The following is a 19,425-nucleotide window of genomic DNA, read 5'->3' as shown; positions in this document are numbered from 1 at the left end:
GTTTCAGAGCTTGGGATCGTAGACCTCATCTAACATCTCATCCTGACGTTGCCAGATTTCTGAAGGGTGCTCTCCACATTAGAACATCGACCAAGCCACCGTTCCCTTATTGGGCCCTTAACATGGTTCTTAGAGGCCTCTCACCAAAGCTCCGTTTGAGCCTCTGGAAGAAGCGTCCCTCTTGGACTTGATGCTAAAGGGCAATTTTTCTGGTAGTAGTCACCTCAGCATGACAAGTCTTTGAATTCTAGGCTCGCTCTTATCGAAAGTCTTTCCTTAGAAACTTGGAGGCTTGAATCTCCTTACGCGCTATTCCTTTGGCATTTCATATTAATCAGGAGGTCCGTTTGCCTGTATTCCAATCTACAGTAAACAGGACAGCATTTTTAAAAAGTTAGACGTGAGAAAAATACTTTGCCATCTAAATGTCACCAATGAATTTAGGCTCTATGACATCTGTTTGTGCTGACTCCTGCATCCAAGAGTGGCACGCCTGCTTCCAAGGCCACGATCTCCAGACGGATCTGTAAATCCATTATGTCTGCCTATTTCTGTTAAGGTGCATTCGACTAGAAGTGTAGCTTCGTCATGGGCAGAATCTCTCCAGAGGAAATTTGTAGAGTGGCGACTTGGTCCACTCTACACACATTCGCAAAGTTTTACAAAGTGGATGCTGAGGCACGAAAAGACTCTGTTTTTGGGACCTCAGTGTTAACGGGCTGGCGCAGTCAGCCCACCCTAGATTTTTGGGACTGCTTTTACACCCTGCTTATCTAGAATGACACACCTATTGCACTGGAAAAAAAGATTATGCCTGTACCTTGATAATATCTTTTCCAGTAGATAAATGTGTCATTTTAGACCCCCCCCCCCCCCCAACACGGTCTGGTCCTTCCTGCGCCGCCTACTGTCTCATTCTGTTTATGCTGCTCCAAGTTGTATCTTGGATGCCAATCAGCCCTTTGGGCCCTAATAAATACTGTATAATATGTTTTAGCATGTATAGGGGTACTACCTGAGCTCCTATGATGCTTCTGTTGGCTGCTACTTGTTCATGAAGTGTTCAAGAGTTATATTTGAGCAAAACATTTGAGAAATTTCCTGTTTTTGTCCTTATTTCACATAATTCCGATAGAGCTCTTGTTTGCTTGGGTACTAGCTGCAGGAGGCTGTAGAGCTCCCAGTGAAGTAGGAGGGACACAGAAAAATATCCAGAGTAGATTCCTTCTGCTTATGGCCATGGGGAGATGACCCACTTGTCTAGAATGATAACCTATCTACTGGAAATGATATTATCAGGATAAGAACATAATCTCTCTGTATATTAATATGAGAATATCATTATGCACTTAAACTTAATTTGAAGATGTATGATCTCTATCTCACTTCGTCACCCACTGTTAGCTCAGTCATTTAAAGGCTTTTGTTCTTTTGCTGTTCTGCTTGATGACAATCTCATTTCAGAAATGAGACATACGAACAAATTACTTGGATTTGTATCATTACCTGGGAATGTGGTGGTATTTTGGTGTGCTGCTGAGTTAATTTACTTCATGCATTAAACGTACAAATTCTATAAATCTTTCTACTTTTGTTCCAGAGCTACAGGAAAAGAAGTTCTTTGGTCACCACCTCCAGTGGAGATTAAACTCATTTCCCCTCTTCCAAGCCCAGTTGATGGGACAACAAATAAAGCGAAACCACCATCTGATCCCTCAGAAAAGATGACTCTCAGAAAAAATAGAAAGAGACTAATGTTAAAATTGTCAAAACCAGTTACTCGCCGGAAAATGCTATGAGGTTATTTTTTTAAATTTGTATGTATACCACGGTTTGTAAAGTCAAGTCATCAGAATTGTGTGAATTATTCAAAGAGAATCATATTTCAGAGAAAATAATTTATATAAATTATTGTAAAATTTCATAAAACAATCTTCAGTGAGTTAAGTAACTCCATATGGAGTGTGATTTATTCAGTCACTGGCTGTCTTTTTCTATTTTATATTAAGACTTCATACATTTATAAAATATGTAAATATGGCTTATTTTAGGAATGTTAAAATAAAAAAAATGTACATCACAGTATTTTAATCATTTTGTATTTGTGATTGTATATTTTGGGGAATGAATATAGAAAAGAGTAGTTTATTATAAATACTTCCACTTTTGTAAATGAAATCAAGGCAGTTTTTGATTTGAATTTTTTTTTTTTTTTAAAGGACCACGTCATTATAGAACTTGATAGCCAGCAGATTGGACACAAATGCATAATTTTTTTTTAAAGTGGGGTGGGGCGACTCCTTTCTATGCAGCTGTTCCCCTAAACAGACAATTCTGAGGCCAAGCAGGCATTATTTTTTCACATGTGGGTGACATCCTCTATGGAACCCAGTATGGATACTACCAAGTGCACTGTCATTTTACATTTTAAATATAACCACTCATAAATCCAAACCAGTAATATTGTATCAATCCTGTTTTCAGAGGAAAAAATATTGTAGTCTAATCCTCACAATTCCACTGAAAATACTTATATTATATAAAGCCATCAGAAGCAGCACTCCAAGGTACACAAGATACCAAACTTTTGGAGCTAAACGTCGCTATGCTTCGTCATCTGTTCATAAATTGTTAAATGAAATATTATTGTGAACTAATAATCTTTAACTTATTAGATATTTAAATAACTTATATTGTAGATGCTCATCAGACTTATCTGTAAAGTCCTGGCAGAGCCTTTAGCTTATACCAAGAAGCTGAAAACACCAATGCCGACATGCATGTTTCATATGCAAAATACTGCTTCAGGGCACAGTAAATTCTATAACATATAAAAAGAGAGCAATATTAAAGTCCTACTCTGTCAAATATTACAGTGGAACCTTGGTTTACGAGCATAATTCGTTCCAGAAGCATGCTCGTAAACCAAATTGCTCGTATATCAAAGTAAGTTTCCCCATAGGAAGTAAGGGAAACTGCTTTGATTGGTTCCACCTCCTGCCCCCCCCCCCCCCACGAGGCTACCAGTGCTGCTCCATTCTCCCCCCCCTTGAGGAATCCGACGCTGTTCCAAACCCCTCCCCGTGATCCAGCTTCCCCCCCTCCCCACGATCCAGATCCCCCCCCCGCTCACGTTGCCCCCCCTCCACTGCGATCCTACTTTCCCCCCTCCCGAGCAGTCAATGACACCCTTTACCCGATTTGGCACCAGTGCCCGCTGATCCTCCCTCTTCTGGCGCGGCTGGGCGGTGCGTCGAAAATCCTCCTTCTTCTGGGCTGGGCTGGGCTGGACTGGCTTTGAGCATGCGCAAATGCTCAAAGCCAGCCCAGACCAGAAGAAGGAGGATCTCCGACGCACCGCCCAGCCCAGGCCAAGCCAGAAGAGGGAGGATCTTCGGGCACCGGCACTGGTGCCAAGTCGGATAAAGGGTGTCATTGACTGCTCGGGTGGGGGGGGGGGAAGTAGGATCGCGGTGGAGGGGGGCAACGCGAGCAGGGGGGGATGCCGGATCGCGGGGGGGCACTCGTACTGCGAGGCAAGCTCGGTTTACGAGGCACCAAGTTTGCGAATGTTTTGCTCGTCTTGCAAAACACTCGCAAACTGGTGCACTCGTAAACCGAGGTACCACTGTATATGTAAATAGTATCTAACAGATATTACTTTTACTTACTTAAATCAATGAAATTTTAAGCATGGGGAGCACCAACACTAACCTCAGCATAAGTAATCGAAAAAGAGGTTGCCTGCCCATACCACGTCATAAAAGACGTGGAATGAATTGATTGCCTAAGATTAGGCTTCACCCCAGAAGGAAACTCATTCATAAATTCAAGTCAGAGACATCCAATCTAATTCGGCATTGAGTCCGTGAGGTTCTAGAGTTTGAAGATCAAAAATCTATCTCTGCTCTTTATAATTAAGTTAGGACTCAATGTCACCACCCGACTACAATCTCCTCTAGAATTCTCCATTTAAACTCATTTGGCTGATGTTTAGCTTGTTCCCAATGGGATACCAACGGAGCTAAAGGAGTATTATTTGTCAACCTGGATTTATGTTCTGTCAGCCATGTCTTAATCATTCTCATAGGGTCATTCCATGTCAAATGGACCAATACTGAAAACTGCCCACAGGTATTGTCTAGGGTCTCAAATTAAACTTTACAAAATTTTTTGGATCTATCTCAATTTGGTCAGGAGCTAGGGGTGGTTAAACAAAAGCAATAGATCTACTCCCATGCCTTCTGTGACCTAACACGCCAACTTTGCTTAAGCACTGCGGCAGAAGAAAATTACCTAGGAGTCTGAAATTTTGCAGTTTGGTACAACAGCGTTTCTGTGCCAAGTTTGAAATCTTTTGCGAATGTGCTTCCATTTCTACAGGTCAACAAAGTAGGCAAAAAAATTCACGAATGAAAATTTTTGGCACAGTTTGGCCTCCATACTGCTGCTGGTAGGTAAGTCAGCTGAAGATACAACTTTACCAGCGGACATGTACCATGAGGTACTTCCAAGATTTGCAATTGAGCTTTTACAGTCAAGTGAAGCTGAAGATATGGCCATCCAAAAAATATGGCTTTATGCAAATTTTCACTGTTTTTCAGATTCAAATATCTCTAATGTGTAAGGGTTTTTTTGTTTGTTTTTTTATATCATTTGAAAGAGCATTTTTTTTTTTTTGCTACAGAAGCTATCCTGTTTCATCTTGGACCTGATCTTTCTTTGGTGAGAATTAAAGCTTCCACTAACTATTTTGGTAAACATTGACCAGACTTTCAAAACCATGTGCAAGAAACTGAGTTAAAAGTTGAATTTATGTGATTTCCTGCTCTTTGTCAGTATGTATGTGCACTTTAATTAAGTGTGGTTTTTGTACTTTTCTTTTTTGTCTTTAATAAAGCTTAGAAATTTATATGGTATTATCTGACTATTGGGAATGTCTTTCAGATAACGAATCAATAACTGATAAATATGTGGTCTCAGTGTATAATACACTTGTCATGATCTTCATGACCAGTGGCAGTGAGTATATGAAAATGCATGGATACAGGGAAGGTGATCATAAAACAGTAACAATCTGAAGTTAACTGTGAAACCTCATGTACCTTGTTCATTTGCATACAACATGGTTTGTGTTAAACATGCCTCTTTCCAATATTAAACATTTGTGCGCATATACAACTAATGCTTATATTTGAAGCTTTAATTCTCACCAAAGAAAGGTCAGGTCCAAGATGAAACAGAATAGCTTCTGTAGCAAAATAACAAGCTCTTTTAAATGATTTTTTTTTTTTTTTTTAAACCCTACACATTAGAGATATTTGAATCTGAAAATCAGTGAAAATTTGCATAAATGCATAAAACCATATTTTTGGGATGGTTTATCTTCAACTTCACTTGACTAAAAGCTCATATTGCAAATCTTGGAAGTACCTTATGGTACATGTCTGCTGATAAAGTTGTACCCTCAGCTGACTTACCTACCAGCAGCAGTATGGAGCCAAACTTTGCCAAACATTTTCGTTCGTGAATTTTTTTTGCCTACTTTGCCGACTTGTTGAAATGGAAGCACATTCGCAAAAGATTTCAAACGTGGCACAGAAACTTGCCCCAAGGTGTTGTACCAAACTGCAAAATTTCAGATTCTTAGGTAGTTTCCTTCTGCCGCAATGCTTAAGCAAAGTTGGCGTTTTAGGTCACACAAGGCATGGGAGTGGATCGATTGCTTTTGTTCAACCACCCCTAGCTCCTGACCAAATTACTGTGAGAACTGACAGCAGCCATTCAAGAAGCAGCACAGGGCCAGGCTGGAGCGTGAAAAGTTCACTCCTGCCCTGCATCGCTGGCCACGAGATTGGAGGAGGCAGCCATCCAGCGAAGGAGAGATAGGAGCAAGCCATGATTTTAAAAAGGTACTGGTACATTCACTCCATAAGACGCACATGCATTTTCACCCAGTTTTGGGGGGGAGGGAAGTGCATCTTATGGAGAGAAAAATACAGTAGATGCTTTTAATGCCGTAGCTAATAACATGGGGGTGGCTTATCTTATAGTTTTAAAACAAATGAGCATTTTTTGTCGCTTATATAATGGGGCAGCTTATTGGGGAAATACGGTATTAGTTCTAGATATAATAGAACGATTGCTAAAGGGGATTATCCACTACGACCCCTCCATAGTGGAATCGCACCATTGACAGGAACCACATTTGACAAGCCCCACTATAGGTGTGTTAGAGGTCTCATAATCTAATCTTTTATAAGTTAGAATTTCACCAATGGTCTTCCCTCTCTGATAAGCAAATATGGGCAGGCTGGGCTGATGTTGGGCCAAGTCACAGCCCATAGTGTCTGAGTTATGATTGCCTCAGTAGCTCATTTCCACTCTTCATCTCTTGAGGACATCTGCAAAATGGCTACTTAGTCTTAAATCCATACCTTTACCTCTCACTACTGTTTGGAACAGAACTCCAGAAGAGACGGTCAGTTTACATTACATTACTGACTTCTATTCCGCCTGTACCTTGCAGTTCAAGGCGGATTACATCTGAACATATATAACTGGACATTTCCAAGGAAAAATAACAATTTAGGGAGCTGGTTACATAATTGAGTCTTGGGGAGAAATTACAAGATAGGTAGAAAACTGAGGCTAACAAGCAGTTCTGCAAAATCTCTTCACTAGGAGCATAAACTTTCCTTTCAACCCTCTTGGGTTTTTCCAGGATCCTGTATATATAATGTTTAACTTCTTCCAGATACATGATCCTGGCGCATTGAAAGTCCCACATGTGAGAATACGAGGGTAAATCAAAAAGTAAAGACAAAATACATTTATCTGCTTTAATAGAAGTAACAGAGCAATTCAGCATATCACTTTTCCCACATAGTCCCCATGCAAGACAATGCATTTGTTGTATTGTTGACTAGCTTCTGCATTCCTGCAGAGAAAAAGTTTTGGGATGTTCCCAAAGCCAGGTGAGCACCGCTTCCTTTACTTCATCAGGTGAATCTGCAACATTGCAGCATCTCCTGTATCCCAAGTCATCATGCATTATGGCAAATGCAGATCCATAGCTGATATCCAAATTTGCAGCCAATTGAGACACAGTTATCCATCGATCTTCTTTAATCAAGGCATCCACCCTGTCAATGTGCTCTTGTCTGCACGATGTTGATGGGCTTTAAACATTTTTACCCATTCATAAACCTTTCATTGATTCAGGGTGTTATGTCCATACTGAGTCAATATCCAATGGTGAATTTCTACAGGTTTCACTCCCTCTACCCAAAGAAAGTTCATTACTGTATGTTGTTCTTCAATGGTGCAATCTTGCGATGGAGCGTCTTATGTTTCTGACCTTGTAGCTACCACATGATTAAAGGCTAAGCGCTGAACTGTGCATGGACAAACTATCCAACAGGCAATGTACGAGTACATATGTTGCATTTCACTAGCTCTGTTCCCCCCCCCCTGCACCAAGTACCCTGGAGCCACTGCGCCAAACCCCCCAAAAATGACAAGAGACATGACCACTCCCTCCTGGCACCCACCCCGAACCCCCCAAAAAAGCCCTGATTGACTCAGACGCCTAAGGCCCCATCCCTTGGGAGGGGCCTTAGGTATCAACCAGTCAGGGTCTTTGGCCCATTCCTGTGCATTACATGAAGGCTTCCTGCTTCCAACATTTTAAAAAGGTATGGGGAGGTTCAGGGTGGAGTGGGCGTCTGGTGGCAGGAGGGAGTGGGTATCCCTCCTGCCATTTTTTGGGGGGGGTCCGGTGGGAGGATGGGAGGGGGGCTTTTTTTTAATAGGATAGATTGTGTGTGTGTAACACACAGCATCTGTGCCACTAAAAAAAAAAAGCCCTAACACCAGTGACAGGAGGCTGCTTCCGCTGTCACTGCTGTTAGGGATCTGTGCTCACTGAGCGATTAATTGATCATGTTTGCATGCAAATGATTTGCACCTCCATGCTAATCATTTACATGCAAACTTGATAGCGCATCAATCACTGTTGGAGAATCAGTCAACAGTGATTGAGTCAGTATCTTTAGTTCATCTAGCCCTAAAAGCTTCATGTCCAAGCTTCCCAGCTCTTATCCAGTCTGACCTTGTTTTAAACACTTAGGGCTAGATTCACTAAACCTAACGATCCTGTAATGACGATCGCAAAATCAGTTTTACTGGCTTAGCGATCATTCCCCGATCCCAACCTGATTCACTAAACTGCTTTCCTATCAATATCCCTTCTGATCCACCCATGCAAATGAGCAAAACCCTATGCAAAATAGCCAAGTGATTGATTCACTAACAATTACTTGACTATTTTGCATCAGGTTTTACTATTGTAAAACCCGACTCCTGCAGACCTGTCAGTAACTGTGTTATTTTCATTTTTTTGTGGCACTGATATTTTGTGTGTATTAGACATGCAAAATATATGGCCACATGAGCCCTCCCCCCCCCCCCAAACCCTCCAAAGAAAAAGTCAGGAAGAATGCCCACTCCCTCCTGTCATCGCTCAGCTTCCTGACCAAACAAGAAAACCACCCCAAAACGGCAGGAGGGATGCCCACTCCCTCCTGCTGGCAAATACCTCTCCCCACCTCCAAAATACCTGGCAGAAGGGATGCCCACTCCCTCCTGCCACCGACCCTGGACCCCCCTCCCTGTGCCTCAAAATGTTGGGAGCAGGAGGGGTACTCGGTCTCTCTTGCTCTGTAAGCCTCCTGCACTGCAATGTGGGCCTTAGGCCCTGCCCCAGTGCATCATGTGATGCATGGGGAGGGGCCTAAGGCCCTGATTGGCTCAGGTGCCTCGGGCTCCTCCCTTGGGAAGGGCCTGTGGCGCCTGAGCCAATCAGGGACTTCCTTAGGGTTGAGCCTAAGGAAGTTCCTGATGGGCCAGTGCTTTGCAAATCATGAAGGCTGTAGCAACAGTAGCACTAATCAGCAAAGGGTCCTATGTGTCGATGTGAATTCCCAGACTCCACTGTTCTGCACTGAAGGAAGCAGCAGGGCCTATGAGCATTCACTGCCTTAAGGCCCAATACTGACGTCCACTAAAGGGCATAGGTTACAGTGGAAGTCTAGAACGAGAAGGAGCAGCCCTGTTTTCTGTGACTGCATCCACTAATGATGTGACCCCTTTTAGAATCCCATCCTACAGTTTGGGAACTACTGTTCTGTGTGCTAGTAGAAGAATCTCAAGCTTAATTCTGGAAAAAGTGGGAAGCCAATGATTTTGTATCAGTAAGCGTGTGATGTCAAATTTTTGTGCTAGACAAAGCTACATTTTTGAATATTCTTAATCATGTGTAATGGTGAATAAGACTATTTTTTAAGGAATCATCAGTCTGTGAACCAAAGCATATGGTGCAGTTTCATTGTGACAGAAAATGTGTCTAAGTGCATGAAAAGAAGTCCTGAAGGTGGCTGAAAACTTGGCATGATAAACAATACAACCCAGAAATTAACAGAATCAGTAAGAGTGACTGAAGAGCCTAAGAGACAAAGGAGGCTGATGCTCAGAACTACCACCAATGTTAACATACTGTTGGCTCCAGATTTGCATACACATTACAAGTGTCTAGAGCTCATAGAACCTGAATGCCAATGTTAATATGGGCACTAAAGATAGCAATAAATTGCATTGAAGTATGCTTAACATAGATGCTAATGCTTCGAGAGAAATGCTGCAATGTGCAGAAGCAAGTGCTGGGCTATAACCCCCAGCTCAGAGGTCACTTAGGTGTTTTTGAGGACAGGATTTCTTGGTAAAATCTCACATTGAATTGTAGGTTTCAACTTATTTCTCAAGCCAGAGAACTCCCATGGAAGTCTGAAGTACAGATAATGAGAAATGTACCTGCACATGTCCGATCAAAAGTGAAAGCATACATCAGTGCCTGATTTTCAATGCTTTTGAGCCTTTAAAAAATGTAAAGCACAAACAATTTCTGAAAGGCTTATATTCAAAGCACAGAAGAACAGCGCCTATACGTACTTGTTCTTCCAGATTTTGTCTGGGCATAAGAGCCACACTTACCAGTAAAGTTATATGCACATGTCCAGGGCACTTCCCATTACTTTTGGTTTACTAGTGCAAATTTATGTGCATATTATTTGCATATATTTTCCTTCGAGCATTGCTTAGCTATTTCTTTGCACTATTCTTGGTTGTGGGCTTTAGCATCTGGCTTTGAACATCAGTGAATAACTGTTTAGAGCAGTGGTTCCCAACCCTGTCCTGCAGGACCACCAGGCCAATCGGGTTTTCAGGCTAGCCCTAATGAATATGCATGAGAGAGATTTGCATATAATGGACGTGACAGGCATGCAAATCTGCTCCATGCATATTTATTAGGGCTAGCCTGAAAACCCAATTGGCCTAGTGGTCCTCCAGGATAGGGTTGGGAACCACTGGTTTAGAGCATATATGGGCAACTCCAGTCGGAATCCGATCGGGTTTTCAGGATTTCCCCAATGAATATGCATTGAAAGCAGTGCATGCAAATAGATCTCATGCATATTCATTGGGGAAATCCTGAAAACTCGCTTGGATTCCGGCCCTCAAGGACAGGAGTTGCCCATGTCTGGTTTAGAGGCTCTGCCAGTAATTCATATTACCTGTGGGGCTGCTGCTCAAAGCCCAGGTAATAGAATCCATAGCACAACAGCAGCGCAGAAAACTACCAAACCAATGTTTAAAGAAAAGTACATTCTAATTATATGTTCCTGTAGCTCACACTATTAAACTGAAAACAAAGGAAGGAATGTGCCTCTTGCATGTGCACATACCCAGACAAAGCTGGAAGTTCAAACACATTTGAGGCTGTTCTTCTGTGTCTTTAAACACAAACTTTTTGAAAATTTGTACTTAAATAAGAGCCTTTCAAAAATTTTAGTGCAAAAAAAAAGCTTTTACTTTTGCTCAAACTTTCACATATCTGTTTCATAAGAACATAATAATTGCCCTACTGAGATAGACCAAAGGTCCATCAACTTCAGTATCCAACAGTGGCCAACCCACCCAGTGTTTCCAACAGTGGCCAACCCAGGTCCCAAGTACCTACCTAGATGCCAAGTACTAAAACACTTCATGCTGCTTATCCTAAGAATAAGCAGGGTTTTTTCCTGAGCCATCTTAAAGTCCTATGGACTTCTCTTTTAGAAAATTATCTAAACCTTTTTTAAACCCCACTAAGCTAACTGATTTCACCACATACTCCAGCAATGAATTCCAGAGTTTAATTGCACATGTGAAGAAATATTTTCTCCGGTTTGTTTTAAATCTGCTACTTAATAGTTTCATCGCATGTTCCTTAGTCCTAGTATTTTTGAAAAGAGTGAATAAGTGATTCACATCTACCCTTTTCACTCCACTCATTATTTTATAGATCTCTTATCATATCACCTCTGAGCTGTCTCTTCTCTAAGCTGAAGAGCCCTAGCCGCTTTAGCCTCTCCTCATAGAGAAGTCGTCCCACTACCAGTGCTTAGAACTAGCCCAAGCTTCCTTCCACTTCCGAAGTATGCCTAAGTTTGATGTTATTTGCTTGAATAAATTCCAGAGCTTATATTTGTAAGTTGTTAATTGAAAGTAGAAGATGAATCTGGCGGAGAAAACATAAATGAACAAAAACTGCATCAAGTGATTCACCTGAGAACGAACCTGTAAGGTAGAATCTAACCATATCTAAACTGTGTACTGAAGATTGCAGAGGAATAGTTGTGCCTTCTAATAGCTGCACTACAGGTTATAATCAATGGTGATGTTTATACCATGCAGTTCAGGTAATTAAATACCTCTTCTTCTTTAAGCCAGTGAACTTCTTAATAATTTATTGACCGGCCTTCCACACTGAATCTTCTGCTAGTAATGTTTTTCATTCTCTGAAATTGATGTGGCTTTTACCATTCCTGTTTGCTGCATTTTTTGTAAAGAAAACCTTGAAGAAATTAAGTTTATTAGTAAACAATATGACCAACATTGATAGTGTGAAAGTAGCAGTACGTGTGAGGCCTTTTAGTCAGGTAAGTATCTTGCATTTTTATTCTAATTGTTATCTTTTATTTCTGTACGATATTGCTGCTTTGAACAAAGAGAGAACTTACATACTGTATATTAATAGCTGTAGAGATTAAGAACAATTCTGATTATCTAGGAATATTTTTCTCCATGCAAATGTCTCAACCTCTACTACTTAAACAAAAACAACTTTTATTTTTATTTTTGTTATCTAATCAGTGTAATGTTTAGTGCAGTAAACCACATTTAACTTACCTGTAATAGGTGTTATCTGAGGACAGCAGGCAGATATTCTCACATATGGGCGACATCATCCATGGAGCCCTGTCGCGGACTGTCCAACATGTGCTGTCACTTTAAAAGCCTTGAGGCCACCTATGTGTGTGTGTGTCAGCTGCTTCATATCCTCTACTGGCTGGAGAGACCTCCAGTTACAAGTTAAGAAGCCAATAAGGGGATGTGGGAGGGTTGTGATAATATCTGCCTGCTGTCCTCAGATAACACCTGATATAGGTAAGTTAATGTGCTTTATTCCAGGACAAGCAGGCAATATATTCTCACATATGGGACTTCCTAGCTGCCAGGATCATGCCTCTTGAGAAGAGGATTATTGCCAACTACCATGAGCCTGATAAGACCAAGTGGGTTAGAAGGACATTAGGTTATAGGAGGAGAAGTTTTGTAGAACAGCTGTCTCATTTGGAAAGAGTCTCCAGGCAATAGTAGGACTTGAAGGTGTGAATGGAGGACCAGGTGGCTGCCTTGCAAATGTCCTCAAAGGGAGTAAAACAGATGAGCCATGTATTACCTCTGTTAAATGCATTATCTTCCGTTATATGTATTATCTTCTGTAACAAGTATTATCTTCTGTGAAATTGTAGTATCATAACTCATTACTGTTCCTGTAACTTACTCTTATCCTGAAATGTAACTCTACTGGAATGTCCCAGATATTTTCTATATTGTAATCCGCCTAGAACCGCAAGGCACAGGCGGAATAGAAATCCCTAATGTAATGTAATGTAATGGTTGCCATGACTCATACTTGGTATGTGGTCTTCATCATAAGGCGTATGGGGACAGACTTAAAGATCTCAATCTGTATACTTTGTTGGAATGATGGGAGAGGGGAGATATTTAAATACCTATGTAATGTAAATGTACATGAGTCGAGTCTCTTTCATTTGAAAGGAAACTCTGCAATGAAAGGGCATAGGATGAAGTTAAGAGGTGATAGGCTCCGGAGTAATCTAAGGAAATATTTTTTTTACAGAAAAGGTGGTAGATGCATGGAACAGTCTCCCAGAAGAGGTGGTGGAGACAGACTGTCTGAATTCAAAAGGGCCTGGGATAGGCATGTGGGATCTCAGAGAGAGAAAGAGATAATGGTTATTGCAGATGGGCAGACTACATGGACCATTTGGCCTTTATCTGCCATCATGTTTCTATGATACATCCTTCAAGCGGCAGTCCAGCCCCATCATAGCAGAAAGGAGATATAGTCCGCTAGCCCTGTTGAGATGGGCTTCTTGGTGACAGGAGCTCCCAGTGTTTTGGGATCAAAAGACCAAAACAGCTGAATGGAGGTTTTGTGAGGCTTAGTGTGGTCCAAGTAGCAAGCAAGAGCTCACAGTCCAAGGTGCGGAGTGCCACTTCAGGGTGAGAGTGCAGTTCAGGGAAGAAACAGGGAGTACAGTGGACTGGTAGAGTTGGAATCCAATACGACCGGAAGGAATTTAGGGTGAGTAGGAAGGACAACCTTGTCCTGGTAAAACCGTATGGAAAGGATCTGACACATGGACTTAAGTGTTTGCTGACTCAACTTATGGATGTGAGGAAGATCACTTTACAGGTAAGATGTTGAGATGAAAACAAGAGTGGCTCAAAGGGAGGTTTCATCAATGCAGTCCCAAGGTAGAACCGAAGGCTTGATTGGTGGTCTAGTATTGAGTAAGCCTTTCATGAATGGTTTTCCTTCCAGCAGGAGATGAAAATCACTGAAAACACTGAGGTTTGTAGGCCAGAGTTGAAAAGGTGCAGGATGCAGTCGAGTACTGCTGACGGGGCAAATGGTGGGATTCAGTGAGTGCATATTACACTACACTGTGAACAAATCTATTTGAAGTGATATGAACATTGTGTGTACAGCATTCTGGAGGCCTCTAGAATGGCTGACACCAGAGCCAAGAGTACGACAACATTCAATGACTGGAAGAAAGATGCCATGCTATAAGATTTGGTGAGTGCAGAGTGAGACAAAGTGGGATGGAGGAGGGAGCCCCCATTTGGTATCAGCAGTATTGGAAAGAGTGGAATGGGGATAGTTTCCCATGTGAGCAGGAGAAGGAGAGGGAGCCATGGTTGATGTGGCCATTGGAGTGCTATGAGAATCGTGCCCCATTCCTGGCGAAGTTTGAGCACAGTTTTCCCGATTAGAAGGCCTGGAAGGAAGACACAGAGAACCCAATGATGCTCATCAAGGAGGAAGGCATCGGACTCCAGATGATTGGGAGTGTAGAGCCAGGAACAGAAGAGTGGGTGGTTACAATTGTAGGGGAAAGCAGAGATATCCATTTCTGGGGTTCCCCAATTTGCAAAGAGCTGGTGGACAGCAGTGGCATTGAGCAACCACTCATGTAGTTGCAGCAGTCAGCTCAACCTGTTATTGGGGCCTAAGTCTAAGACTCAACCATCTAAATCTTCCCAGAAACCTCCTTATTCTTATTCTTCTTATAATAGGCACTATCCAGCAACCTCATCTTCTTCTAAACCTCTGTCACAGAAAAGACAAAAAGCACAGAAGCCCCAGACTTGTATTCCATAGAAATCAACTAAGTCTTTTTGACATGCTACTAGATAGCAACTCGGCCACCTCTCCAACCTATCAGAGGCCACTGTCTTTTGTATAATCAATGCTGGACTCTCATTACAATGGACACTTGGGTCCTCAAAGTCATATCGGAAGGTTACTCTCTCCATTTCATCACCATTCTTCCAAACAATCTTCCAAGAGAGTCCTCTTTCACATCTCAACAGATGTCCCTTCTTCGGGAAATAGTACCCCCTTCCCAGAAAAATCAGAGGTTCTACTCCAGGTATTTACTAATTCCAAAAAAACAGACAAGAGCACTTTATCCCATTCTCAACCTCCAAGCTCTCAACAAACATTTAGTCAAAGTGAAGTTTTGCATGCTATCACTTGGGACTCTATACCCATTTCTAGAATGAAACGATTGACTGTGCTCTCTAGACTTAAGAGGCATTCACACACACATACCCATACATCCAGACCAAAGAAAGTTCCTTCATATTGGTGTAGGTCACCATCTTCAATACATAGTTCTGCCGTTTGGCCTCGCTTCCTCTCAAGAGTGTTCATGAAATGCCTAGTGGTAGCGGCAACCTTTCATATTCATGGGTCTCAAGCATTTTCTTATCTGGACGATTGGTTGATAAAATCTACTTTGCCTCAAGCAGTCCAGTCAGCTACACAGGCGACTATAATTCTTCTAGGTTTCAAAGTGAACTGTCCAAAATCTCATCTTCAGTCATCTCAGATATTAAAGTTTATAGGTGCTGTACTCAACACCAATTTTTTTATGAGCTTTCTTGCCCCAGCAAAGACAAAATACTTACTTCAACTTTGCAGTTGTGTCTACTCACAGAAAATTATAGCAAGACAAATGATGCGTTTCATGGCATCCACAGTTCAAGTGATCCCCCTTCACCCAACTCAATCTCAGATCAGCTCAATGTGACCTAGCATCCCAGTGGTTTCAGGCCATGGATCCCTTATCCCAGCAGATCAAAGTCTCCTCACCTCTTCGTCAATCTCTCTGGTGGTGGTTGCAACTGGCAAATCTATCCAGAGGTTTGCTATTTCACATTCCTCCACATCAGAGAGTACTCATGACAGATGTGTCCAAGTATGCATGGGGACCTCATCTAAACAGTCTCTGGACTCAGGGTCTATGGCCTACTTGGGAGAAAGCATTCCACATCCACCTTGTTAGAGCTTCAGACAATTCACAATGCCATGAAAACATTTCAGGATTGTCTACTCAATCAAGTTGCAATTAACTATATCAACAAACAAGGAGGAACGAGCTCTCTTCTATATTGAAAAGCCCTTCATATTTGCAAGTGTGCAATTTCTCAAAAAATATTTCTCAAGGTGATATATGTGCAAGGAAAACAAAATGCCCTGGCCAACAAGCTTGGCAGATTTCTTCAGCCACACAAGTGAACTTTGAACTCCAAAGTATTGTGCCACATCGCACTTTGGGCCGGGGGACTCCTCAAATAGACCTATTTGCTTCTCCCCTCAGTCTCAAGTTACCTCAATACTGCACCAGACAGTTCTCTCCTCATCGCCTGGAAGCAGATGCATTTCTTCTGGATTGATCACACAAGTTCCTGTATGTGTTTCTGCCAATCCCTCTACTTCTGAAGATGTTAGTCAAACTCAAACAAGAATCAGCTACCATGATTCTCATAGCTCCTCGTTGGCCTAGACAATCTTGGTTCTCCCTTCTACTACAACTGAGTGTCAAGGATCTAATTCAATTACAGATCTTTCCATCTCTGCTCACTCAGAGTCAAGGTTCTCTTATACATCCCAATCTGCAATCTCTACACCTAACAGCTTGGTACCTCTCGACTTGACTTAAGCAGATTTTAATCTCTCTGCCCCAGTTCAAGCTGCTTCCAGAAAACCACCTATTCAGCAATGCTTTTGATTCAAGTGGACATATTTTACTTCATGGTATAATCTCCATCACCTGGATCCTTCCCAGTGGCATAGTAAGGTGGGTTGGGCTGCCCCAGGCACCATCTTGGTGGTGGTGCCAGCACCCATTCTCTCCACTCCCCATCCTCCCACCGTGTGTATGTGCTCTTTCTCCCTTTCAAATTGCCGATGTGAGCAGCAACCCCAACCTGCTGCTCGCGCCAGTGTCGGCTCTTCTTCTGACGTCACTTCCTGGTCCCTTGCCTAGGATGTAATGTCAGAGGAAGAGCCAATGCTAGCATGAGCAGCAGGTTGGGGTTGCTCATGCAGGGAGCATTAAAGAGGTAGAAGGGAAGGGGTGGGTGTGCGCACAGCAGGAGGGGGTGGGAAAGGAGAGAATTGGGGTGGGGTGGAGAGCAGTACACCGCCCTGGGCGCCTCTCATCCTCGTTATACCAATGATCCTTCCACATCCTCTATTCCTTTGGTGTTGGACTTCATTCTCCACTTATCCAACTCTGGACTTAAAACCACTTCTGTCAGAGTTCACCTCAGTGCTATAAGTGCATTCCATGCATCTTTCAATAATAAACCATTAGCTACTCATCTGCTTGTTTCCTGGTTTATGAAAGAACTTCTAAATTCAAAACTTCAACTAAAACCGCCTCCAGTTATTTGGGATCTGAATGTGGTCCTCACCATTCTGATGAAGCCTCCATTTGAACCTCTTGCAACTACTCATCTTAAGTTTCTCACTTGGAAAGTGGTCATCTTGGTCTCTTTCACTTCTGCTTGTCAAGTTAGTGAATTTCAAGCACTAGGTTGTGACCCATCTTTTACAGTATTTCATCATGAAAAAGTGGTCCTCAGAACTCATCCTAAATTCCTTATGAAAGTGGTCACAAAATTTCTCCTTAATTTATTGCGCTGTTTTCTTTCCAAAGTGTCATTCTTATCCTGGGGAAACGGCTCTTCACACCATGGACTGTAAACATGCCTTGGCTTACTATATACAGAGGACTAAGCCACACAGGCCTTCACCTCAACTGTTCATCTCTTTTAATCCTACCAGATTACCGTAACTGCCTATAACCAAATGAACTATTTCCACATGGTTAGCGGCCTGCATTTATTTTTGCTATGCTCAGGTTGAGTTGCAGCTCGAGGGGCATGTTACAGCACATAAGGTTGGAGCATCAGTGGCTTTTATGCATTCCACTCCCATTGAAGATATTCGCAAAGCAGCTACTTGGTCCTCAATTCACACATTTATATCTCGCTACTGTCTAGAAAACTGTTCCAAATGAGATGGTTACTTCGGCCAAGCAGTACTACTGAATTAATTTTCTTCCTAGAGGCCAATTTTCCCTCCATCTCATTTCAGTAAGCTAGGGGAGTCCCACAAGTGAAAATATGCTGCCTGCTTGTCCTAGGATAAAGCACAATTACTTACTGTAACAGATGTTATCCGGGGACAGCAGGCAGATATTCTCACAATCCTCCCACCTCCCCTGGTGGGCTTCTTAGCTTATGAAACTGGAACTGTGAGCTGACGTTGGGCAGGAAGGCACTTGCGCATGCACAGTGCGGGCAGTCTCGAAGCTTCGCAAAAACTTAAAGTAATGGTACACTTTAATACTGTCCCTGCCAAGCTCTGTGGATGACATCACCCACATATGAGAATATCTGCCTGCTGTCGCCGGATAACACATGTTATGGCAAGTAACTGTGCTTTCTCTGCTCCGATCTCAGTGGTGTTAGCTTTCCTCCAAGCTGGTCTTGACAAGGGTCTTGCAGTGGCGTCACGCAGAGTTCAAGAAGTAGGACTATCTCTTTTCAGGGCCTGAGAACATAAAGCTTCCTTGACATTTCATCCAGACATAACCAAATTCCTAAAAGGGGGGCACTAAGGCTCAGATCACTGGTAAAACACATTTCTATCACGGAACCTTAACATAGTATTGATCGGCCTAAGTCAGGCTCTATATGAGCTGCTTAAGGAAACATCCTTGATGGATCTTATCATTAAGACGGCTTTCCTCATGGCCATTGCATCTGTGAGAAAAGTCTCTGAACTACAGGCATTGTCGTGCAGAGAGCCCTTCCTCAAGCTCATGGAGATGGGAGTTTCTAGGTGCACAATTCTGTCCTTTTTACTGAAGGTTGTTTTGGGCTTTTATGTTAATCAAGAAGTAAGATTGCCATCATTCCAGCCCATAGGATCAAAGGAGGACCGGATTCTCAAAAAGTTGGATGTGAGGAGAGTCCTATGATACTGTACATGTAATAAAAGAGCAAACTTCAAGCATTATTTTTTGTTTTTTATTCATTACAATATATTTAATTAAACACAAATTATTATTCATTTAACCCCTCATATAATTTTGATTTTAATTCTCATGTTTATGCTTATGTTTTGTATTGTCTTATGTTTGTTATACATGGTTTGGAACCCTGATACAGGCAGCCCACCAACAAATGATCATATTGGGTCATTGATTTTTTAAAATAAAGATTTGACTATGAGTTTCTCTCCTTTGGTGGTCTCCTCTTTGAGCTCTGTCCCATGGATCTGCAGAGTTTGTCTTCCTATGGTGGCTCTTGTTTCCAACATGAGATTAGTAACATAGTAAATGACAGCAGATAAAGAACTGAATGGTCCAT

General features: G+C 42.1%; 2 protein-coding genes across 3 annotated transcripts in view; both read left to right on the top strand.

The window, feature by feature from the left end:
- Nucleotides 1-2,091, top strand: part of AHCTF1 (AT-hook containing transcription factor 1) — a 368,321-nt gene extending 366,230 nt beyond the window's left edge. For both annotated transcript variants that reach the window (XM_033936331.1, XM_033936330.1), the window contains one exon: nucleotides 1,601-2,091. In XM_033936331.1, coding sequence (XP_033792222.1) covers nucleotides 1,601-1,799 — 199 coding nt within the window. In that variant the 3' untranslated portion in view covers nucleotides 1,800-2,091. The remainder of the gene's footprint in view (nucleotides 1-1,600) is intronic.
- A 9,893-nt stretch (nucleotides 2,092-11,984) lies between these two features.
- Nucleotides 11,985-19,425, top strand: part of LOC117357291 (kinesin-like protein KIF28P) — a 114,842-nt gene continuing 107,401 nt past the window's right edge. The window contains exon 1 of the mRNA XM_033937659.1: nucleotides 11,985-12,038. Within this exon, the coding sequence (XP_033793550.1) occupies nucleotides 11,985-12,038 (54 nt within the window). The remainder of the gene's footprint in view (nucleotides 12,039-19,425) is intronic.

The sequence above is a fragment of the Geotrypetes seraphini genome, chromosome 3 (genome assembly GCF_902459505.1).
Source record: "Geotrypetes seraphini chromosome 3, aGeoSer1.1, whole genome shotgun sequence".
Taxonomy (NCBI): domain Eukaryota; kingdom Metazoa; phylum Chordata; class Amphibia; order Gymnophiona; family Dermophiidae; genus Geotrypetes; species Geotrypetes seraphini.
The sequence above is the reverse complement of the archived record's forward strand: the minus strand, read 5'-3'. Positions and strand labels throughout refer to the sequence as shown.